The 24,538-nt window shown below is 46.5% G+C and overlaps 1 protein-coding gene across 2 annotated transcripts; it reads left to right on the top strand.

The window, feature by feature from the left end:
• The first annotated feature begins 242 nt into the window (after positions 1–242).
• On the top strand, positions 243–20,879 carry DNAJB13 (DnaJ heat shock protein family (Hsp40) member B13). Of its 2 annotated transcripts, none has more exons than XM_034666355.1 (8): positions 243–370; positions 12,757–12,860; positions 13,861–14,022; positions 16,265–16,422; positions 17,447–17,560; positions 18,699–18,812; positions 19,692–19,768; positions 20,337–20,879. In XM_034666355.1, the coding sequence occupies exons 1-8, from the start codon at positions 327–329 to the stop codon at positions 20,488–20,490; spliced, it is 927 nt and encodes a 308-aa protein (XP_034522246.1). In that variant the 5' UTR covers positions 243–326; the 3' UTR covers positions 20,491–20,879. The 2 variants fall into 2 exon arrangements, with proteins under 2 accessions (XP_034522246.1, XP_002915359.1); XM_002915313.4 differs by lacking the exon at positions 243–370 and adding an exon at positions 6,983–7,887.
• Positions 20,880–24,538: the final 3,659 nt, after the last annotated feature.

Below are 24,538 nucleotides of genomic sequence, written 5' to 3'. Positions count from 1 at the left end.
ATTACTGGGCATCTACACTATACTAGGGACTATATATGTTTAATCCCAACAACACTCTTAAAATGGAAATGGCATTATTTTGTTTTATAGATAAGGAAACTGAGCCTCGAGAAATTAAGTACCAGTGACCCTTGATTTGGACTTTGCTTAGTCTGTCTCCAAGACCTGTGCCTTCTACTATGCCACATGGTCACAAGACCTCTGGGACTAGACCAGTTCCATTTAAGGAGTGATTTGTGATATGGTCAGGTAGACCCAAAGGGACATATTCCAGAGCTCAGAAACATTGGATCCGAGGAGGTTGGAGGGAACCTCTAAGAAGTCAGATGAAGAAGACAGGATGGAGGATATGGCTGAGTTCACACAGCAGGTACGTCTGTGAGATCCTATTCCAGGCCTCGCTCTTCACCACCATCACATCCATAAGCCCCTTTTCATAGGTCTCCAGAGTTGATAGCCTGGTTCTAATGGATGCAGTGACCCTTGACAGTTGCCCTGAAATCCAGATCCAAACAGAAGGACGGAGGCTAGCTCTCAAGTGCCCCAAAGTCTTGTCTTCTGTGAGTGGAACCTCCCCAGTGTCAGCGACAAAGTTTTTTTTTACTTTTGGGTTGAGGAGTGCATTCTGGGTAAGGAAGGGTAGACAACCCCCCTCTGCAGCAGTATAGGCTCAGGCAAGCCGGACTTTGTTTCTTGGCTTTTGGACGCCCCCTTGTGACTTCTTGTGAGAAGTGCCTCTATTTCTCAGATCTGGAAAGCTGGCAGTGAGTGGCATCTGCCAGTGAGCATATCCTCGGTGCCAGGCACAGTCCTCACAATAGTCTCGCAGAGTAAAGGTCCTTTTTCTTTTTTTTTTTTTTAAAGATTTTATTTATTTATTTGACAGAGACAGCCAGTGAGAGAGGGAACACAATCAGGGGGAGTTGAGAGAGGAAGAAGCAGGCTCCCAGCAGAGAAGCCTGATGTGGGGCTTGATCCCAGAACGCTGGGATCACGCCCTGAGCCGAAGGCAGCCGCTTAACGACTGTGCCACCCAGGCGCCCCTAGGGTCCTTTTTCTTGAACACATCTCTTTGTGGATATATTTTATATTTTTATTCTTAATTTACTTTTCTTTTAAGATTTTATTTTTTTATTTGAGAGAGAGTGAGCTGGAGAGAGAGCATGAGCAGGGCAAGGGGCAGAGGGAGAGAGAGAAGCAGACTCCCTTCTGAGCAAGGAGCCCGATGCAGGATTTGATCCCTAGATCATGACCCGAGGTCAAGACAGATGCTTAACCGACTGAGCCACCCAAGCACCCCTAATTTACTTTTCACCTTGAAATCATTTTGCACTTGAGAAAAGTTGCAAGGATATGGTAATCATGTTTAACATTTAGAGACTGCCGCCTGTTGTCCAAGTGGCTGTTCCATTTTACATTCTGAGCAGCAGTGTATAAGCGTTCTGATTTCTCCGTGTCCTTGCCAGCCCTTGGTTTGTCCACCTTTTTTATTATAATCAGGTGAGCTTAAGTTGGTTAAAATGGTGTCTACCAGGTTTCTCCTTGGCAAAGTTAGCATTTTGCAGAGAGCTACTTTGAGACTGTGTAAATATCCTGTTCCTCATGAAACTTGCCTCATCCAGTGGCAGCCTTTGTTGATGATTTCTATCTGAATCACTTATTCCTACTCTAACTGCCAAATGGTGATTTTATAATTCCATCATTCTTTTACATTTCTACTGTAAGGTAGAACTTTCCCTTCTCCCCCATTTATTTAATTACTAGTTCACTCACTCATTCACTATAGATATGAGTATGGACTATACATGGATTCATATTTTATTCTATGGATTATAATCCATTATAGCTATTATTTATTTTGGTGTTTTATTGTTTGTTGTTGTTGTTTTAAAGATTTTATTTATTTGATAGAGTGCAAGCAGGGGGAGCAGGAGGCAGCGGGAGAGGGAGAAGCAGGGAGCCCAACACGGGGCTCAATCCCAGGATCCCAGGATCATGACCTGAAACAAAGGCAGATGCTTCACCAACTGAGCTACCCAGGTGTCCCGATCCTATGTCCTTTTGACATGTTAATAGCATTCTTTTAGCGCTTCCATATTTTCTGATACAAGATTATTCAAGTTTCATCCCAGCCTGGAATAAGTCATTTGTCTAGATAGCTCCGGTTCCTTTTAGTGGAGAATGGCATTTGGAAATCAAGATCTGGGCACCATATATATATACTCTTTATTACTAGGGTATTATTGCTTCTAGGCCCCATCAGTGGACAGTACTCTGATGTAGTCTCCATTTCTATATCCCTCATTCTATATATATATGAAAGGTCATGAGCTCACACTGAAGTCCCCTAATTCCAAACCAACTCCACTGGGATTATTCTAGCTTTCTACATGTAGATCTCCCTCCTTCACAGTGAGAAATTCTGCTGTCATAATTCTCAGTATTTCACTTGCTCAACATCTCTGTGAGTAAGCAGTCTGGCAACCACACAGGCCATCTCCCCTTTCACCCCAACTCCTGCACACATGGTGTCCCTCAGATAGAGTCTCCTTTTTCCCGTGTTCACCTCAGCCAGTCCCAGGCTGAATAAGGCCTTCCCCAACACTCTGGGTTTAATTTTTAACAACATCTTTTCTCTGGAAATAAGAGTTAAAAAAAAAAAAAAGCCAATACACATGAAAAGACTTTCAATTCCAGTAGTTAAATGCAAATTAAAACCCACAAGAAAGCTCAGGGGCACCTGGGTGGCACAGCGGTTGGGCGTCTGCCTTCGGCTCAGGGCGTGATCCCGGCGTTATGGGATCGAGCCCCACATCGGGCTCTTCCTCTATGAGCCTGCTTCTTCCTCTCCCACTCCCCCTGCTTGTGTTCCCTCTCTCGCTGGCTGTCTCTATCTCTGTCAAATAAAGAAATTAAAAAATCTTTAAAAAAAAAAAAACCCACAAGAAAGCTCAGAAATGCAAAAAATAAAAAATAATGCCATATTTTCACTTTACAAATAGGCACTGTGGCTAAGACATCACTGTTTAAGGTCATAAAACTAGTAGCTAATGGACAGAATTTGGAACTTGGGCTCTGCCTCTACTGCCTCAATGCTAAGGAAGCATTTTCTATGTGATACATGCTTTTGTATAATTGTATTTAATATTTTCACACCTACCCTGTGGTGGAGTTTATGTTAATAATCCCATTTATTCAAGGAAACAGACTTGGGGCTATTAAGTAAACTTGCTTCAGGTCACACAAATGGGAAGTGAGCACAGCAGCATCAAGACAGTTGCTTTGTGACCACTCAACCTTTTTTTTTTTAACTTTATTTAAAAAACATTCAGTGCAGTATTAAAAAGCAGTACAGCGAGCTGGAGTGACAACCAACAGAAAGAAAGGAGAGTGCTAGGGAAGACACAGGGACGCCACTCCAGCTGCTCCCAGAGGCCCGAGGCCAGGGGCAGACTCGGTTGGGGCATGGGTAGTGGGGGAGAGAGGAAAGGCTACCCGCCAGAATGAACAGGCAGAACAAAACATATAGAAAACATCTGGCTGAACTGAAGAGGATCTAGGGGAGACAGGAAGCCCCTGTTTTTTCCCCAAAATGTCCTAGACTTGGGGGGGGTTGCCTTCCTGGGGTGCAATGAACAGGCCCTGTCCCACCCCACACTTCTCTATCATGGAGTACAGGATGTGCTAGGGGCCAAGTGTGTGAATGCTGGGGAAACACAGGGGAGAGATGAGTAGGGAGCAATGTCCCTCACTGGAATCTGTTATGAGGGCTGAGAGTGTCCCCATCCAGCTCCTAGACTCTGGGAGTCTTGGATAGATGGAGGCTGGAATGGGTTGGGGCAGGAGGAAGTCTGGGTGCTCAGCCTAGAAAGCCATCAGGGTCGTCATCCTCAAAGTGGCCTTCCTGTAGCACCTTGATGTAGTGCTCGTAGATTTTCAGGGCTGGGCCCAGGCGGATGGACAGGCCAGTTAGCATATCAGTGCGCTGCATGAGCAGCAGAGGCTGGCCATTGATTTCCTGCTCTTGGAAAGCTATTGGCTGCTCGGGGAAGCCAGCCTCGGTGAAATACTCAACCACGTCCATCACCGTCCACTCCACATGCAGTCCAGATCTACACCTATGCATATATGGAAACTGCCTGTGTAAAACAGCAGTCAATACAGATTGGTGGGGAAACAAAAGACTGTTAAATGAATGGTTCTGGGACAATAGGATATCAAAAACGAAAATGATACTACCTTGTACCATATTAAAAAAAAGTTATAGGTGGATTAAAGGTTTAAGAGTGAAATGGACTTTCGGAAGAAAAGATAGGTGAAGATCTTTATGACCTCTACAGAGAATATTTCTTTTTTTTTTTTTTTTTAAAGATTTATTTATTTATTTGACAGAGATAGAGACAGCCAGCGAGAGAGGGAACACAAGCTGGGGGAGTGGGAGAGGAAGAAGCAGGCTCATAGCAGAGGAGCCTGATGTGAGGCTCGATCCCACAACGCCGGGATCACGCCCTGAGCCGAAGGCAGACGCTTAACCGCTGTGCCACCCAGGCACCCCTACAGAGAATATTTCTTAAAATGGACACAAAAAGTATAACCAAAAAGGAAAAGATTGATAAGTTCTACCCCATTAAAAAAATGGTAAAAACACAAGCTCCAAAGTGAAAGGGGTTTGTATTTTATACATTTCAACAAAGAAATATAAAACATAAAGAGTCACACACACACAAAAAGCCCAGTAGAAAAATGGGCAAAAGAGGGGCACCTGGGTGGCTCAGTCAGTTAAGCATCTGCCTTCAGCTCAGGCCATAATCCTGGGGTCCTGGAATTGAGTCGGTATCAGGCTCCCTGCTCAGTGGGGAGCCTGCTTCTCCCTCTCCTTCTGCCGCTCCCCCTGCTTGTGTTCAGTCTCTGACAAATAAATAAAATCTTAAAAAAGGAAAGAAAGAAAGAAAAAAAAAGAAAGAAAAAAGAAAGAAAGAAAGAAAGAAAGAAAAGAAAGAAAGAAAAATGGGCAAAAGACATATAGACATTTCACAATGAAAAACGGACAGTTAACATGAAAAGGCACTCAACAAAAAAAAAAATGCAAATCAAAGTTTGCATTGAGATGCTATTTCACATCTATATTGGCAAACATTTAAAAACTTGACATCAGTGGTGCCTGGCTAGTTCAGTGGGTAGAGCATGCAACTCTTGATCTCAGGGTTTTATATATATATATATATACATACACATACATGTACTTTAAAAGAAAATTAAAAACTTGACGTCAAGAATTGATGAGGATGTGAAGCAAAAGGGAACTCTGACACTGCTATTTTGCCAGCGTAAATCAGAATAACCACATCAGAAAACTGACATTGCCTTGCAAAGTTGATGCATGTACCCAAATGTTCAGCATCCACAGGGAATGCTCTGTGCAAATAAGTCACACACACACACACACACACACACACACAAATACATACTATTGCATAAATGATTCCATTTATGTAAAGTTCACAAACATGAAAAGATAAATATGTTAGGAATACATGCAGTGGTGTGCTGGAGCTGGTTGTAACAGCTTGGGAGAAATTGGCAAATGCTACAAATCAGGGCTATTTTTTTCCCCTTCTGGTGAGCTGGTTGTTAAATATTTACAAGTACACCACAGGAAATGCATAGTGGTGAAACAAAAGCAAGTGAATACTAAACAGGTAGAGAGGGGCACACAGGGGCAACATTCCTTCAATAAGGAAAGTTTTAATGCTGCTCTTTTGTTCATATAAACTTCTTCATAAGAAAAACAAAAGTAAGGGTTAGCTTGGTGGAAGCCAGGGTCAGTGGTGTGTATGGTTTGGAGGGTTTGAAGAGAGGTAGCCCCAGAGGTGAATGTATGAGAGAGAATGGTTAGTTGGGGCAACTGGAAGCACGCTTTTCATGCTCAAGCATTCTGAGAAGCAAGGAGCAATGGGGGTTGGTGTACCCTGGGGTGAGAGATTAGGGTAGATAGGGTGAGAGCAGATCACCGAATGCCTGTGTGCCAGGGTAAGCAGTTTGGATTAACTTTGGGCAATGTGGAATATGGTCTTGGCAAGGGAGAGGCAAGGTGGGCAGGACAGTGAGGAAGTTGGAGTATCTTTGCTAAAAGGTGAAAGCTAAAGCCAGACCATGGCTCTGAGGAGGAAGAGGCTTGAGAGGTGCCTAAGAGGTAAAATGGACTGATCTTGGTGACTGGATGTTGGATGTGGAAAACAGGGCACTTCTGCTCTCAAGGAGGTCGAGCAGAATTCCCCACTCTTTAAAGGTGGGCCATGAAATGACTTCCTTCCAAGGAGTACAATTCAGAAAGGAGGAAACAAAAGTAACCTTATAGTGCAGAGAAACCTGACAAATACTACCTCAGCAGACGAAGGTCAACGGCACCAGTGATGTGTTGATGGTAGGTACCTTTGATATGATGGGATGAGAATAGCATTTCACCTCTGTGGTTTTCCTTCCAGAAGCCTCTAACCTCAGTCTAATCATAAGAAAAACATCAAACAAATCCCATCAAGAGACTGTATAAAATATGTGACCAGAACTCCTTAAACTATCAAAGTCATCAAAAAACAAGAAAACTTTGAGAAACAGTTTAAGCTAGGAGAAGCCTAAGGAAACTTGACAACTAAATGTAATGTGGTATCCTGGTTGGGATCCTGGAACAGAAAAAAAGACATTAGGTTAAAAACTAGGAAATCTGAATAAAGCATGGACTTCAATTATAAATGATGTATCTGGAGGAAATAATCAACAAAACTAAAAGGCAACCTACTGAATGGGAGCAGATACTTGCAAATGAGATATCTAATAAAGGGTTATTAATATCCAAAATATATAAAGAACTGATAAAACAACACCCACAAACAAATACTCCAATTAAAAAATGGGCAGAAGACATGAACAGACATTTCTCCACAGAAAACCTACAGATGGCCAACAGACACATGAAAAGGTGCTCATCATCACTCATCATCAGGGAAATGCAAATCAAAACTACTTGTCAGAATGGCTAAAATTAACAACACAAACAGCAAGTGTTGGTTAGCTATACTGGAATTAAAATAAAAACTCAATAAATAATGTCATGAAATTGAACATTCACACCCCCCCGATGTATGAATATTGGCTATTATTTGTGACAAATATGCCTTACTCATGTAAGCCATTAATAATACAGGAAACTGGGTATGGGGTATATGGGAATTCTGTACTGTCTTCCCAACTTTTCTGAAAATCTAAAGCTATTCTAAAATTTAAAACTTATTTTTAAAAAATCAGCTAAATGCATTTGTTCTGAATGATATATTTTTTTAAGATTTTATTTATGAGAGAGAGAGTGTGTTGGGGTGGGGGTTGAGGGGCAGAGAGAGAGGGAGAGAGAGTCTCAAGCCAACTCTGACTCCACACTGAACCTGGAGCCCCACTGGGGTTCAGTCTCATGACCCTGAGATCATGACCTGAGTGGAAACCAAGAGTCGGACCCTCAACCGACTGCTCCACCCAGGTCCCCGTTCTGAACACTTTTAATTAAAACTAATTGCTACTTTCCTTAAAAACTGAGTTGAGAGTTTCTGAGTTGAGTGACCTTTACCAGGGTCACAGAATCAGCTCCTATTCTTCTAATTCTTCCATTGGCTCTCTGTGAGGCGGAATTGAGCCGGTGGTTTGCTTAGGCAGGAAGGACTACCACTCCCAGAGTACCCCTGTGCGGTTGTTAGGAGCAACCAAAGAATGCAGACTAACAGCCCTCTTGGAGTCGGGAGTATACAACCACTGAGTGCCTTGCCAGCCAGCCATGGGCCAGGATTATTACGCCGTGCTCCAGATCACTCGCAATGCAGAGGATGCCCAGATCAAGAAGGCGTAAGTTGGGGTGAGAGTGAGGCTTTAGGGGTGTGCCAGGAAGGCCCCACCTTTATCTCTTCCAAACTGAGCTTTCTTGCACAAGTTTAGGGCAGGCAAGGTAAACCTTGTTACTTCTCTTGCTTCTTACATACTTGTAGCCTGGGTTTGGGCTGGGTCAGAGTTCCCAACTCATCATCCTTTAACCCCTATGCCCTGTCTCCCCTCCTGAGTATCCTGGTTTTCCTAGCAATAAAAATCAAGACAAAGGAGACATTAGAACTTTATCCTGATTATGGAGAACCAAAGGATTGAGAACAGGAGAGTGACATGACCAGATGGATGTGTTTCAAAATTTATTCTGGCCATCAGATGAGTTTTTGATGTTGAACTGCATTTCCCAATACTTTCATCAGGTCTTGGGGACTTGGGGTCCATTTCTAAGGAAGTCTGGAACAGGAGTCGGCACATTTTTCTGAAAAAATGTGTTTTTTGGGGATGCCTGTGTGGCTCAGTCGGTTAAGCTTCTGACTTGATTCTGGCTGGGGTCATGATCTCGGAGTCTGTGAGATCGATCCCTGAATAGGCTCTGTGCTGGGCATCAAGCCTGCTTGGGATTCGCTCTCTACCTCTGCTTCCCTCCCTTCCCCACTCCCCCCCACCCACTTCCACGTGTGCTCTCTCTTTCAAAAAAAAATGTGGTTTTTGGATGAATGTTTATTGAGTGCCTACTGTATGGTTAGATGCAGTGGTAGCAGCTGAAGATATAATCATGAATCAGATATACAGCTTAATTTTGTTGAATAGAGATGTTGGGTAAGTCATAAGTGTGATGAGTGTTGCAGAACGAGAAGTACAGAGTGCTTTGGAAGCTTATTTTAAAAGGAGAGAGACCCCTTCAGAGGCTGTCATGATAATCAAGGCAGAAAATGAAGCTTAGGGGTGCCTGGATGGCTCAGTTGGGTAAGTGTCTGCTTTCGGCTGAGGTCATGATCCCAGAATCCTGGGATTGAGCCCCACATCGGGCTCTCTGCTTGTCAGGGAGCCTACTTCTCCCTCTCCCTCTGCCCTCCTCCTTGCTTGTGTGCTCTCTTTCTCTCTCACTCTCTCTCAAATAAATAAATAAAATCTTCTAAAAAGGAAAAGAAAGATGAAGCTTGATGCAGGACAGTGGGCTAGAGAGAGGAGAGAGAATGGACTTGGCTATTAATGGGATCATTGGAAGGTAAAGAAAAAGGGAGGAATCTGGGATAATATAGTCAATTAAGGTTGGGTAGTGATACATTTCTTGAATGTACAGATTCTGCTCTGAGAACCTGCCATCATTATTTCATTTAATCCTCACAACAACCCTAAGAGGTAGGTGCTGTTATTATCCCAAGGCCATGTGCCTAGTAAATGGCAGAACCAGTATCCTGACACCACGCCTACTGTGGGCCAGGTCCAGGGCATTTATGTGGGATAAGTGGAGAGTCTACAGTGTGGCTGGAGAAACAAGACACAAACTCAAAAGACAATTACAGAACAATTCAGGACAATGTGTGATGTCACCCACTGTTCAGATCATCTCCTTGGCCAGGGGGAGCCATCTAAGGAGAGGTCACAAGGAGTTGGAGAGCAGAAAGATAAGACAAAGTTAAACACTGGAAAGACCCAAGTCTGAATCCAGGTTCTCCTACCTGCTAGCTATGTGACATGGACAAATGAATCTCTCTGAGCCTCAGTTTTCCCATCTCTAAAATAATAATAATAATTATAAGGGTTGGGGCACCTGGCTGGCTCAGTGGGTTGAGTGTCTGCCTTTGGCTCAGGTTATGATCCCTACATCCTGGGATCGAGCCCTGCATTGGGCTCCCTGTTCAGCAGGGAGTCTGCTTCTCCCTCTTCCTCTGCTGCTCCCCCTGCTTGTGCTGTCTCGTGCACTCGCTCTCCCTCCCTCAAATAAATAAAATTCTTTTAAAAATAATTATAAGGGTTGTGGTATTGACATGGGATTATGTGAGATAATGAACATGAAATGCCCAGCAATCATTTGCAGCTGAAACCATGTCATATAAAGAGTGATTAAAATTACCACATGTATTTCAAACAATAGCTCCCAACCCTTCTCTCTTGTAACAGCTTTAAGAGATGAGTCCCATACAGGAGTACCTAGATTTTGACCTCCCCCCTCAAAATGCTGAATGTATCTAATGAAGAAAAGTACCATGAAGATTCCTAATTGCCTTGCTATTTACCTGCTCAGTATCTCTCACTGGGTCTAGGCTGCGGCATCTGAGCTGTGACCCGCTCCGTCCTGCCCACTCAGGAATACAGCGACGGCACAGCCAGGCAAATCTTACAACCAGTCGAGTTTATATGAAAATGGAACTCTTCTCAAACCAACTTACTTTTACTCATTGATCGAATTTACCTGCAGTTCTCCCCATAACTGACTTTGACCTTTGTAACTGAGAAGGGCTGGTTGCAAAGTCTCAGGGAGGTAATGACCATGGTCTTCAAGTCTCTGAAGGTAGACAAAGCAGATACTCTCTGGAAGGCCTCCAAGGGCACAGTCAGGACCTTCAGCGTCACAGGACAGCAGACCTCACTCAGTATGTTGCCTGAAAGTCGGAGCGGTCCCACAGTGAGATGGGCTGCCTTGTGGGACAGTTAGGGTCATTCACGTACTCCCTCCTGCTCAGTGCTGGCCACCAGGGACACAGAACTAGACACAGCAACTCAAGGAACTCACGCTAGTGGGAGAAACAAACCAGTCCGTGAACAACTGGAGCACCGAGTGCTAAGTTTAGGGATCGAAGGTGCTGGGGACTCGGGAAGGGGAGTCTAACCCAGAATGGAGGCTGCAGTTAGGGAAGGCATCCTGGAGGAGTTGACCCCTGAGCTGCGTGTTGAAAGATGAATGAAAACATGCCAGTGGGAGATGGGAGGGACTGGAGAGGGATGAGCATTACAGGTGAAGAAATAGAATGTCAAAGATATGAGCAATGCCGTGTGGGGAGTTTGGAGCCTGGTCTGAAGGTCAGGAGAGGTCATGGGAATGGGGAGGGAGAGCTGTGAGTGAGAAGGCCAGAGAAAGAAACAGAGGCTTGAATCTTAGAGATTCGGGTTTTATGCTGAAGACAAAGGGAACTAGTGGAGGATGTAGGCCGGAGAGTGACTTGGTTGGGGAGCAGCACAGCGAAAGGCCCGGAGAGGAGGAAGGATAGAAGCAGGAAGCCATGGTTCTGCAGTAGTTGGAGGCATGAAGAGGCAGGAAGAGAACACTGGGGAGAAAGAAAAACTGACGTGCCCTGGTGATGGGTGGGCTGGGGGTGGAGGGGACGAAGAACACGGAAGTTGATAACGCTCAGCATTTTGGCTGCTTTGCCTGGGCAAATGGGCAAAAAGTTGGGGAATGAAAATGTATGTGTATTTGGGCTCATTGAGTTTGTGGGGCCTGTGGGACATTGGAAAGGTGATACCAAGGTGGCAGCTGGATAAAGAAGTCTGGGGCTCTGTGGACTGGTTTCAGATAGGGATTTGGGAGTGGTCAGTGAGTGAGTGGTACACAAAGCCTCGGGGTAGATCAGCTTGTGCAAGGAGAGTGTGTGGGGCACGAAGAGAAGGAACAGAAGGGGTCCCTAGCATAGAAGGTGTGAGCGGCCGGGGAGCTGCACTCTGACCCAGCGCTCTGACATGGGGTCACATTGGGACTGAGCCACTCGGGGTCTGCACTGATGCTGTCCTTTGGCTCCTCCAGACCAACTCCCCACCCTCCTGCAGCCTGCTCTCGGCGCTGGAAGCTGGGCCCTGCCTCAAAGGACGCCCTGGCGCTCAGACTTCCTGATGCATCCAGCAACAGAGCGCCCACGGCAGGTGACTGGGAGGGAGGAGAGGAGAGTGGGGCTGGAGTATTTATTCCCAGCTCCCTTCCTATGAAGGCCCTTTAGGTTGGATATGTTCCTTAACTGCAGATGACAGCTCCGGCCGAGTACCCCCCCCCCCCCGCCCGACCCCATCCACACACTCTCCTGTGGGATTTCGTTAACTTCTCCCTGCCTTCACTCCTATAGGCTCAGGGATGGTCAGCACCATCCCCTGTGGTTATCCTCCCTCTCTCCCACACTTTGGTGAGTGGTCTCTTTTTAAAATTCTCCACAAATCACCCAGGTCATGCCAGCTCTTTCCTCCCGGACCTTGATGGTACAGATTTTCCCATGCTGTAGGCACTGCCTCCCCGAGGGGTGGGGTGGGACAGCTACAGAAGCTGGGAGAGGAATGAACACAGAAGCGGGAGGCGGTAAGAGGGTCTGACATGTGCTCAGTTGCCTCTCTGTACCTGGCCCTTTGATGCCTTATTTTACCTGATCCCAAGAAGCCTAGGTGTCAGTTCAGACATCAGGACAGGATTAGATGGGCAAGAAATGTATTGGGGGAAACACATGTGAGGGTGAAGGGGGAGCAGGAGTGTGCGGGGAGGGCCCTCAGACCCCAGTGCAGGTCTGCTACCTGTGACAGGGGAGCTGGGAGGGGAGGGCTACGGAGTGGTCTGGAGAAAAAGCTCAGCTGGGCCCGTCAACAGGAGTGTGATGCAGAGGATGCAGGTTGGAGGGGTCCTGCGTCCTGCAGGGATACACCAGCACTAACATCCCCCCCATGTTCGGGCACTGGCCGGAGCAGCTAGAGGAAGTATAGCCTCGGCACAAACCCCCAGGGCGGGTGGCTGCGCTTTCTACCCACTGGGTTCTCTCCAGGGGCCTCTGAGCCGTGTGCCGCCTTGGCCACCACGGCCCTGATTCTATAGCTGGGACCGTCAAAGCAGTGGACGGCAGAGCCAGCTCCGAACCATGATCCGCGCCTCAGGCCTGTGTCAGCTGCTATGACGTGTATGAATCATCCCTCCTCTAGGTACCGGAAACTGGCCCTTAAGAACCATCCGCTCAAGTCCGGTGAGCCATCCGCTGCAGAGACATTCAGGCAAATAGCAGAGGCCTATGATGTGCTGAGCGACCGTGAGTGACTGCACGCATCTCCTCTGGGCCACCTCTCTGCCTTAGGTCTCTGGGTGTTGGGCATTCTGAGGGGCCCAACAGAGTAAGCATTCCTCTTCCCTGCCTAGAGTCTGAACAAACCTAGAAAGCAAACAGCATGCAGAATTGCCTCTCTCAGTAGTCACAAGGTAAGGTTGACGTGGTGTGGAGAGCCCTTGGATTAAGCTGATCTGCTCAGCCAGTCTCAGTGGGGCAGGCCTGGGGCAGTTCTCCCACATCCCCCACACCCCACCTGTGCCCTGCAGGGGTGCGTACAGTGAGATGCTTGCTGCCAAGGGAGGAAGGTTACTCTTCCCAGACTGCCAAGTAGCTACCTCTCCAACTCCCCAAGGAGAGCTTATCTACAAAGGGGCAGAGACAGGCTGGTAAAGCAGAAGTCTGAAACCAAGGGTGTAGAAAATGATTCCCCACCTCTGCCCTGGGCAGTACCCGCATGGATACCCCTGAAGGCTTGTCCTGGAGACTAATCACAGATCCTATGCAGAAGAAAGACCAGATCACAAAGGTTTCTCTAGTCCCGAGTTCTCAGGACTTTAGAGTACTTAGACTGTAGGATTTCAAAGCTCTAGAATTTGGCAGCTCTAGAATTCTTAGATTCTAGAATTTCAAGGTGCTAGGATTCTATCTGCCCCACATAAAACAGTAGCTATGATGATGAATTTAGCCAAATTCCAGAACAGTAGCCTGACCCTTAATATCTAGATCCCTCCTCCAATCCTTCCCCACCGCCCCCAGCAAGTCTCCACCTTTCCCGGCTCTCCTCCTGGCTACAGGACCATACCTAGGAGATTACGCACCTAACTTTAAGGGTCTCCCTCCAAAGAGTGCCAGACAACAGGAACTTTAGAAATAAGGTTGCTTTTGCCCCTTTTTCTCTACCCTGTGTCCACCTGCTTCCCAGCCCAGCAGCTATCTTAGTCCCCAAGGCCAACCCTCTTCTCAAGGTGCCCCATGTCCACAGCTGTGAAGAGAGGCATCTATGACAAGTTTGGAGAGGAAGGCCTGAAGGGCGGGATTCCTCTGGAGTATGGATCCCAAACCCCATGGACAACTGGTTACGTCTTCCACGGCAGCCCTGAAAAGGTTTTTCATGAGTTCTTCGGAGGAGATAACCCCTTTGGTGGTAAGAGGCCCCACCTACCCGCTTGCCTTATGGGAAAGGACAGAGCTGTAAAAGCTTTTCTTCGAATCCTTCTGTTTTTTTTTTACTTTAAGAAATAGATATAGTGCATGGTAAAAAAAAATTATATTAAAGAAGAAATAAATTCCAGCCTTTATTCCTTTTCCAGAAGCAGCCACTTACTGTTAACTATTTATGTATCCTTCCAGAAATTTTCAGTGCATTTATGAGCATATATTTATCTTTACATAAACCTTTTATCTAATTAAGAAAATAGGACCATATCGTACACACTTAATTTTTGCACTTAGTATATCTTGGAGATGATCTTATTATGTACCATACCATATATAGATCTCCTTTATTTTAATGGCTGCATCAGATTTCATTGTACAAGCGTGTGTTAGATGAGTACATGGATGGGTGGGTGGATGATCTCACATCCCAAAGTGACAAGGAGCTGACTCAGGCTCCGTTTCACTGCCTGTCCGCCTGCAGCACCTTCCTCTGCATTTCAGAAGTTCTCTCTTCCTTTTCTCCATGTTAATAAGAAGTGAGCTACAGCTCACGGCCTGTCTATCTCAGAGACCCCCCCACCTTGCATCGTCTTCACCTGTCTACCAGAGGAAGCTAAGTTCATAAACCCCATGTGTGACTGGACAAAGCAGGCAACTTCGGCCTGTTTCAAATCCATGCACTGCCACTTATGAGCTGTGTGATTCTGGGCAAATCTCTTCACTCATCTGAAACCTCAAATTCCTTACTTTTAAATGGCTGTAGTAGTCCATTCATCACCCATCATTATCAAATGAGATAATGGGCTTTATAAGACCATTAAGAACATGGGCTTTGCAGACTGAAAGATATAATGGACCCGTCTCTTCCAGGGACAGGTGCATGGAAAAGAGGCAGCTCAGAGGAGCCAACCCAAAGCTTATAGGGGCATCGCTTACAGGGCTTGGGGTCCCTCAGGTAGCGCTCAGAAGCTATACTGCCATATGTTTCACCCTAGGGATTCTTGTGTTCCGTCTCCCTGCAGGGCCGAGGGACTAGGCCTTCCTATGACCTGGCTCCCGGGGTGTCTACAACCTGGTACACCATAAGTGCAGGGTGAATAAATGAATTCAGTGATACAAGAGGGGACCAGGTAATTCACAGGCCTCTGGATTAGTTATCACCTCACAGCGGGGCACAGTGTGGTGCCGCCTTGCCCTCCCTAGCCTCAAGTCACTGCAGCCTTCTAGCCTGTGACCTTCATTCCTGGCACCAATTGTAAGAGGCAGAGTACAAAAAATCTTAATTATGATAGCAACCCCGGACTCTACAAAGCTTACAAAGGGCTTCACATGTAGCAATAAGCATAGTGGTTCAGGGCACAGGTTTGAGTCAAACTGCCCTGGGCTCAGATGGACTGTAGAACTGTGAGCATTTTCTTTGGCCTGTGAGAGAATAGTGTGAAGAGCTGAAACCAGCATTGGATGCATGGTAAGCTCTCAGCAACGTTTAGCTCTTCTTCATCTTGTTATTTAATTCCAATTAAATGGTAGAAGGCAGATCAGGCATTATTACTCCATCCACGGACAGAAAAACTGCAACCAAACAACGACATTGCACTTCAAGAGACAAGGGCTCTTTGCCCTGGGATGGAAGGGCGGGGCAGCAAGAGGGGTGCCGGGTGTAGAGCTGGGCCGGGAGAAAAGAGATTGAGGAAAAAAGGAGTTCGGTGAACTCTCACATTTGTTAGGAACTACCCCTGCCCCAGCCCCTTGTCAGCTGCTGACTTCATAGAAACTTGAGTCTGGGGTCTCTAGTGGTCTTGGGCTGGGCTAGAGAGTGAGGGAGAGTGGAACCTGGGGAAGGGTAGGAAGGACTAGAATGCTTCTGACCCTCCCAGCTGCAAGCTACCAGGAGTCATTTCTGGCATACCAGAAACTGCCACCAGAGGGCACTCCTCTCCTGAGGCAGCCAGTCCGAGGGGCGTTTCCCCAAATTCAGGGAGAAGGGAGTCAGGAAAGGGTGGGAATATCCAAACAGGGGGATGAAACAGTGGGAAGTGTCAAGGAATGATAATCATTGGATCTGCAGTTGAGGACAACTTTTTGGCCTGACCTCACAGTCTGAGTCTGCAAGGTAGGAATGGGATGCGGGGTGTTACACTTGGGGACTGAAGAGGTGTGTGTGGAGGTGTCTATGCATTCAAGTCCCTGGAAACAGCCTCTCTTATTCCTCTCCTCAACTCCTGCAGAGTTTTTTGATGAAGAAGGCAGAGAGGTAGATTTGAACTTTGGAGGGCTCCGGGGCCGAGGGGTCAAGAAACAGGACCCCCCAATCGAAAGAGACCTCTACCTATCCCTGGAGGACTTATTCTTCGGCTGCACCAAGAAAATTAAGATCTCCCGAAGGGTGAGTACTTGTCTTGCTCCTCCTGGGAGCCACTACCTATCCCCCCAATCTCACAAGTAACCTCCCTGTCCTCACTGGAGACCTCGGGCACAGTCTCTGATGGAATCATGAAATCTCAGATTTGGAGACCTAGGATAATAGAATTCTAGGCTCTGAAGTTGGAAGGGACAATTGAGGGTATTAGAGCATTCTTTCCTAGTGCAGGAATCTCCTCTCCAGTGTTCCTAACTGGGACAGAGTCTTTCCCTTCTCAGTTCAGCCCCATCCCTGTGGGAAGTTTGGCTCTGAATGGGCAGAGTCTCTTGTGAATTCTGCCCTTTGGGCATTACCAGACCATATCCCCAGGGCTTCATCAGTGTGTATGCCTCATGAGTAAGAGGAAACAGTGTGGACATGGAGGGTGGGCTGCAGGACAGTCCCGTAAGGGGTCTGATCGAAGACCCTCAGTGTCCCAGGTCACAGTCCTTGGGTTGGCTCTGACCCATAGCCCAGCCCTATGCTAGGCACACGAGCAAGGCCTCCTAACACCTTTGCCCAGAAGAGGAGATGCCAGCTATGGCCATGCTTTCCACAGAGGGCACCCATCTGGGCATGTGATTGGGGAATGGATGGGTGACAAAATAGGGAATGCTCAGGTAGGCTACCTCCGTGGTCTTTCTCCCTTCCTGATTAAGAGACCTGCCAGAGCCTCAGGGCCAGAGCCTCTGGGTTTGGAGAGAGCACCTGGGTATGTGTTCACTATGCATTTGTTAGTGGCCAGGGCCATGTGATTTCTAGAGCTGGAGTTGGAGGCTTGACCAACTCATGGTGACCACTTGGCATCTCAGTCCCTAGCCCCATGACATACCCTGGAATTATACGTCCTTGGTTTCAGTGAATGGGGTGAGAGCGGGAATGGCTCAGGGAAGGTTCTCCCCGTTGCTAGAGGAATGAACCTGAGCACCGAAGCCCTGTAACATCTTTCTCACGTGAAAAGGCCAGCTAGGAAATCCCCAGCAAACCTCCCCCTGCCGTCTGGTTGCAGGTGCTGAATGAGGATGGGTACTCCTCCACCATCAAGGACAAGATTCTCACAATTGATGTGAAACCTGGTTGGAGGCAGGGCACACGGATCACCTTTGAGAAGGAAGGGGACCAGGTGAGAAGGAAGGAACTGACTAGGGTCAGTCCTAGTGTCAGTCACCTGGGCTTGCTCATGGGGTGGGAAGACTGAGGGGGAAGGAGGCAATGCTTTCTCCTGCCCCTGTGAGCCCTAGTCTGGTAGGGAGACCAGTCTGAAGAGTGGGTGAGATGATCCCCAAAGTTCCTTACAAGCGATAGAGCCTCACCATACCTCCGTGAGTGGATAGCCCAGGGCTTTTCCCCATTCGGCAGAATAGGAAACTGAGGCCCAGAGATGGAAGGGATTTGCCCAGGGCAAGAGCACAAGAGCGCTTTCTGATTTTCTTTAGGGCTTCTTGAGTAAAGCCCAACTATAGGAGCTATTCGGAAACCACTTATTAATACTAATTTTAATACTATATAATATCTTAGTGATAATTACTTATTTAAATAAAAATATAAAATTATTGTTCAAGGCATGCTGAATCCTTAAGTCTGAGAAGAGGCAGAGTGATGGTGTTTTCAGAGTCAAAAGAGATTAATTCCTTGGCCCATACTTCTTGCTCCCTTTCTCACCTGTAAAACATCTACTTCCAAGACACTCCCTTCAGGACCCAGCCCTAAAGCTCCCAGCTGCGGGCAGCCTCCCCTGACCTCTCCACCTGGGTCAGCGCCTCTCTGATCTCCCACCTCTGGGTTCCCTTTACCACAGTCCTGAGCATGCTGAGGACTGTGTGCCTGTCCCCACCCCCACTAGACAGGGAGCTCCTTGCGGCTAGGGAGCAGTTGGACTCCTCTGTCCCCAGTGCCCAGAAGAGACCTCAGCAGAGTTTTGGTGACTTAATGAAACTTGGCAGGACAGAGGCTTGCAGGAAGTTGTCTTCAAAACTTGCAGTTCAGCGTTTTGCCCACAACCTCAGGAAGCCTCTGTCCCCCTCCACCTGAGTGAATCCTTTTGGGCATGCTCAATAGAGGAGAAATAGTGGGGGGCTGGATTCACCCAAGTAGGCTTCTCAGGGGAGGGCCTATGGAACCAAACTGTAACGGTCCTTCCAGAAAACCTGGTTTAATCTCTTCATTGTTCAGATGTAGACATGGAGGCCAGTAGAGGCAGGAACTTGACCAATGGCACACAACCTATTAGCTCTTGTCAACCCTTGGCCTCCTCTGTCCAGGGCCCCAACATTATCCCAGCCGACATCATCTTCATCGTAAAGGAGAAGCTACACCCTCGCTTCCGCAGGGAGAACGACAACCTCTTTTTTGTGAACCCCATTCCCTTGGGCAAGGTGAGTGGATAAAGCGGAGGAGTAGAGGTGGGCAGATGAGAGTGAGCAAGTTGGCTGCACTCTGCATGCCCCCCCCCCCACTGCGTGGGGCAGGCCTTCAGAACGTGATGAGCGCACGTAGAATCTTTGTGGCTGTCTTCAGGGCCCCTTCATGTCCTCACAATGCAAGCAAGGAATAGCGCCAGCCTAGACTTTGCCTTCCCTCCCCCATCCCACCTGCAGGCAGTCACTCAGTCAGTCCTGCTACCTGGTCTCCTTCTGTTCTTCCCCACAGTCTGGGTGTGAGCCCCTGCGTCTGCCCAACAGCCCCTTTGCTGGCCCTCCAGTCTCCCTCCCCATCTCCTCTAGGCTCTTCCTTGTACTCATTGGACTGTGCCCCAGGCCTGTCTCAGCATCTCGATATATGGCATTGAGGGCCCTCCACACTCTGCCCCTGCGGATCTTCTCCCCTGCACTCCAGCCACCGTGCTCCTTTCACACCTCCATGTTCTTCTTCGCACTAGGCCCTCTGTGTGGAATGCTGTATATCCACCTTGTCTACCTGCAAGCTCCTTCTCACCCTTACCAGCTGCTACCGCCACTGTGTAGCCCTCCTGGCCCACTCCAAAATGGTCGGGGGGCCTCTGCTTGATTCCCGCAGACCCCTGTACTTCCCTCTCCCATAACATATGTCATCATCAGTCTCCCTCACCAGACTGTGAACTCCTGAGGGCAGGTAGTGAGTTGCCTGGCTCGCTCTCCTATGAGTCCTCGAACAGCCTTTTGTGTCCTTGAGGCAGGCTTCAGGGCCTGGCACTGAGTAAGCTCAGAAAGTGCCTTCTACACAGAATGGCCATGGCGACCTCCCCCGCTCGCCCCTTTGGCCCTCATGTCCCCTAGGCTCTGACCTGCTGTACCGTGGAGGTGACGACTCTGGATGATCGTCTGCTCAACATACCCATCAATGACATTGTCCAGTGAGTGCCTCTGCTTGGGCCCCAGTCGGCAGAAGGGCTGGCCTGGGCCGTGGAGGGTAGTGGCACACTGGGCAGCCTGGTGCACTTCAGTCCTCACCAGAGAGGCTGAAATCCGGCCCCACCTCTGGCCCAGCTGCATTCACCTGATAAATGGGAGTGCCTTTTTCTAACTTGCATGGGCCACTGTAGAGCCCAGAGGGCCCCCGTGTTGGGCAATCTTGGTTGCCTTCCTCCTCCTGAACCTCTCATTAGTGTTCTGAGTTGCAACCCTTAAGTCCTTTACAGGAAAGCCTCCCTGCATGGGAAGCTTTACTCAGCGGCTCAGCACCCTCCACCCCAACCCAGGGTAGAACCCTCTATTAGACATTCAGTGTAAATGGGTTTTCAGGGGGCAGGCTGTCTGAACAAGCCAGCCCCCCGCCCCCGTTCTGGCTGAAAAGAGCCACCTGGTGGAAAGCGGTACTGACTGCCCCATGCCTGGGGTTACACGAGCGGGGCAGCATGGGATCTGTCAAAGTGCTTCTCTGGGGGGCCTGCTAATTTCCCATCTTTCATCCTCCCGCCTCAGTCCCAAGTATTTCAAGAAGGTGCCAGGTGAGGGGATGCCACTGCCTGAGGACCCCACTAAGAAGGGAGATCTCTTCATCTTCTTCGATATCCAGTTCCCCACCCGCCTCACCCCCCAAAAGAAGCAGATGCTGCGCCAGGCGCTGCTGACATGACTGGTGGGCTGCGGGCTGGAGCGGGGAGAAGACTAGCAGGGCCTCATCCCATTCCTGCCTCGGGATGTGCAGGGGAGCCAGCCCACTGCCCAGATGTGATGTGAGGGTGGGATGGCACGGGACTTAGAAACCAACACAATAAAGATTTATTTCCTATCCTCCAGTTGCACCCAGGACACTGTGTTGGAGGGAGAGGTGCTTCATGTATCTCTTCTCGTGGAGCAGAGGGAAGGGCAGGGCCCAGGAAGCCTAATACCTGGGTCCTTGTCCAGGTTTTTTTTTAAATTTAAATTCATTAATTAACATATAATGTATTACTGTTTTCAGAGGTACAGGTCTGTGATTCATCAGTCTTATATAACACCCAGTGCTCATTACATCATATGCCTCCTTAATGTCCATCACCCAGTTATCACATCCCCCCCACCCCCTCCCCTCCAGCAACCCTCAGTTTGTTTCCTATAATTAAGTCTCTTATTGTTTCCTATAATTAAGTTTCTTATGGTCTGTCTCCCTCTCTGATTTCGTCTTGTTTTATTTTTTCCTCTCTTCCCCTCTGATCCTCTGTTCTGCTTCCTAAATTCCACATATGAGTGAGATCATACGGTAATTGTCTTTCTCTGATTGACTTATGTCACTTAGCGTAATACCCTCCAGTTTCATCCATGTCATTGCAAATGGCAAGATTTCATTTTTTGATGGCTGAATAGTATTCCATTGTGTATATATACCACATCTTCTTTATCCATTCTTCTGTTGATGGACATTTGGGCTCTTTCCATAGTTTGGCTATTTTGGACATTGCTGCTATAAACTTTGGGGTGCAGGTGCCCTTTTGGATCACTACATTTATATTTTGGGGGTAAATACTTAGTAGTGCAATTGCTGGGTTGTAAGGTAGCTCTATTTTTCACTTTTTGAGGAACCTCCATACTGTTTTCCACAGTGGCTGCACCAGCTTGCATTCCCACCAGCCATGTCAGAGGGTTCCCCTTTCTCCACGGCCTCACCAACATCTCTCGTTTCCTGACTTGTTAATTTTAGCCATTCTGACCAGTGTGAAGTGGTATCTCATTGTATTTTGACTTGTTTTTCCCTGATGCCAAGTGATGTGGAGCATTTCTTCATGTGTCTGTTGGCCATTTGTATGTCTTCTTTGGACAAATGTCTGTTCATGTCTTCTGCCCATTTTTTGACTGGATTATTTGGTTTTTGGTGTTGAGTTTGATAAATTTGTAATAGATTTTGGAGACTAGCCCTTTATCTGATAAGACATTTGCAAATAACTTCTCCCATTCGGTCAGTTGTCTCTTGGTTTTGTTGACTGTTTCCTTTGCTGTGCAAAAGCTTTTTATCTTGATGAACTCCCAATAGTTCATTTTGTCTTTGTTTCCCTTGCCTTTGGAGACGAGTCTAGCAAGAAGTAGCTGCAGCCAAGTTCACAGAGGTTGCTGCCTGTGTTCTCCTCTAGGATTTTGATGGCTTCCTGTCTCACACTGATGTCTCTCATCCATTTTTATTTTATTTTTGCGTATGGTGTAAGGAAATGGGCATGTGTCTGTCCAATTTTCCCAACACCATTTGTTGGAGACTGTCCTTTTTCCATTGGATATTCTTTCCTGCTTTGTCACAGATTAGTTGACCATAGAGTTGAGGGTCATTTCTGAGTTCTCTATTCTGTTCCATTGGTCTATGTGTCTGTTTTTGTGCCAGCACCACACTGTCTTGATGGTTACAGCTTTGTAATACAGCTTGAAGCCCGGAATTATGATGCCACGCAGCTTTGTTTTTCTTTTCCAACATTCCTTTGTTTATTTGGGGTCTTTTCTGTTCCATACAAATTTTAGGATTATTTGTTCCAGTTCTGTGAAAAAAGTTGATGGTATTTTTTAATGTGTTTATTTTTATTTCATTTTATTTTTTAAAATTTTATTTAATTAATTAATTTTAAAGATTTTATTTATTTATTTCAGAGAGGGAGAGGGAGAAGGAGAAGGAGAAGCAGGCTCCCTGCTGAACAGGGAGCCTGATGCGGGGTTCGATCCCAGGACTCTGGGATCATGTCCTGAGCTGAAGGCAGACGCTTAGCCAGCGAGCCACCCAGGTGCCCCAGTTGATGGTATTTTGATAGGGATTGCATTGAATGTATAGATTGCTCTAGGTAGGATAGACATTTTAACAATATTTGTTCTTCCAATCCATGAGCACGTGATGTTTCTCCATTTCTTTGTGTCTTCCTCAATTCCTTCCATGAGTGTTCAATAATTTTCTGAGTACAGATCCTTTGCCTCTTTGGTTAGGTTTATTCCTAGGTATGTTATGGTTTTTGGCACAATTGTAAATGGGATTGACTCCTTAATTTTTCTTTCTACTGTCTCATTGTTAGTGTATAGAAATGCAACTGATTGCTGTGCATTGATTTTATATCCTGCCACTAAATTCCTGTATGAGTTCTAGCAATTTGGGGTGGAGTCTTTTGGGTTTTCTACATAGAGTATTATGTTGTCTGCAAAGAGTGAGAGTTTCTTCTTTGCAGATTAGGATGCCTTTTATTTTTTTGTTGTCTGATTGTTGAGGCTAGGACTTCTAGCACTATGCTGAACAGTATTGGTAAGAGTGGACAACCCTGCCGTGTTCCTGACCTTAAGGAAAAAACTCTCAGTTTTTCCCCATTGAGAATGATATTCACTGTGGGCTTTTCATACATGGCTTTTATGATATTGAGTATGTTCCCTCTATCCCTGCAGTGTGAAGAGCTTTAACCAAGAAAGGATGCTGTACTTTGTCAGATGTTTTTTCTGCATCTGTTGAGAGGATCATATGGTTCTTGTCCTTTCTTTTATTTATGTAGTGTATCACATTGATTTGTAGATGTTGAACCACACTTGAAGCCCAGGAATAAATCCCACTTGGTCATGGTGAATAATCCTTTTAATATTCTGTTGGATCCTATTGGCTAGTATCTTGGTGAGAATTTTTGTATCCATGTTCATCAGGGATATTGGTCTGTAATTCTCCTTTTTTGGTAGGGTCTTTGTCTGGTTTTGGGATCAAGGGTGCTGGCCTCATAGAAGAGTTTGGAAGTTTTCCTTCCATTTCTATTCTTTGAAATAGCTTCAGAAGAATAGGTATTAATTCTTCTTTTAAATGTTTGGTAGAATTCCCCTGGGAAGCCATCTGGCCCTGGACTCTTGTTTTGGGGGAGATTTTTGATGACTGCTTCAATTTCCTTCCTTGTTATAAGTCTGTTCAGGTTTTCTATTTCTTCCTGGTTCAGTTTTGGTAGTTAATATGTCTCTAGGAATGCATCCATTTCTTCCAGATTGTCTAATTTGTTGGCATATACTTGCTCATACTATGTTCTTATAATTGTTTGTATTTCTTCAGTGTTCATTGTGATCTCTCCTCTTTCACTCATGATTTTATCTATTTGGGTCCTTTCTCTTTTCTTTTTGATAAGTCTGGCCAGGGTTTTGTCAATCTTATTGATTCTTTCAGAGAACCAGCTCCTGGTTTCATTGATCTGTTCTACTCTTCTTTTGGTTTTATTTCATTGATTTCTGCTCTAATCTTTCTTAATTCTCTTCTTCTGCTGGGTTTAGGCCTTACTTGCTGTTCTTTCTCCCGCTCCTTTAGGTGTAAGGTTAGGTTGTGTATTTGAAAACTTTCTTGTTTCTTGAGAAAGGCTTGTATTGCTATATACTTCCCTCTTAGGACCATCTTTGCTGCATCCCAAAGGTTTTGAACAGTTGCGTTTTCATTTTCATTTGTTTCCATGAAGTTTTAAAAATTCTTCTTTAATTTCCTGGTTGACCCATTCATTCTTTAGTAGGATGCCCTTTAGCCTCCATGTATTTGAGTTCTTTCCATTGCCGTTTCAAAACATTGTGGTCTGAAAATATGCAGGAAATAATCCCAATCTTTTGGTACCAGTTGAGACCTGATTTGTGACCCAATATGTGATCTATTCTGGAGAATGTTCCATGTTCCATACACTAGAAAAGAATGTGTATTCTGTTGCTTTAGGATGGAATGCTCTGGTCCATTG

The sequence above is a fragment of the Ailuropoda melanoleuca genome, chromosome 8 (genome assembly GCF_002007445.2).
Source record: "Ailuropoda melanoleuca isolate Jingjing chromosome 8, ASM200744v2, whole genome shotgun sequence".
NCBI lineage: Eukaryota > Metazoa > Chordata > Mammalia > Carnivora > Ursidae > Ailuropoda > Ailuropoda melanoleuca.
This window is presented reverse-complemented; position numbering and strand designations above follow the sequence as displayed.

What these genes read in the sequence shown, in the direction of transcription:
- DNAJB13 (XM_002915313.4), top strand. Translation starts at nt 7,820, where the DNA reads ATGGGCCAGGATTATTACGCCGTGCTCCAGATCACTCGCAATGCAGAG. An exon ending in AGGAGATAACCCCTTTGGTG is followed by an intron (nt 14,023 to 16,264) that starts GTAAGAGGCCCC and finishes CAACTCCTGCAG; the next exon opens with AGTTTTTTGATGAAGAAGGC. An exon ending in ACCCCATTCCCTTGGGCAAG is followed by an intron (nt 18,813 to 19,691) that starts GTGAGTGGATAA and finishes CATGTCCCCTAG; the next exon opens with GCTCTGACCTGCTGTACCGT.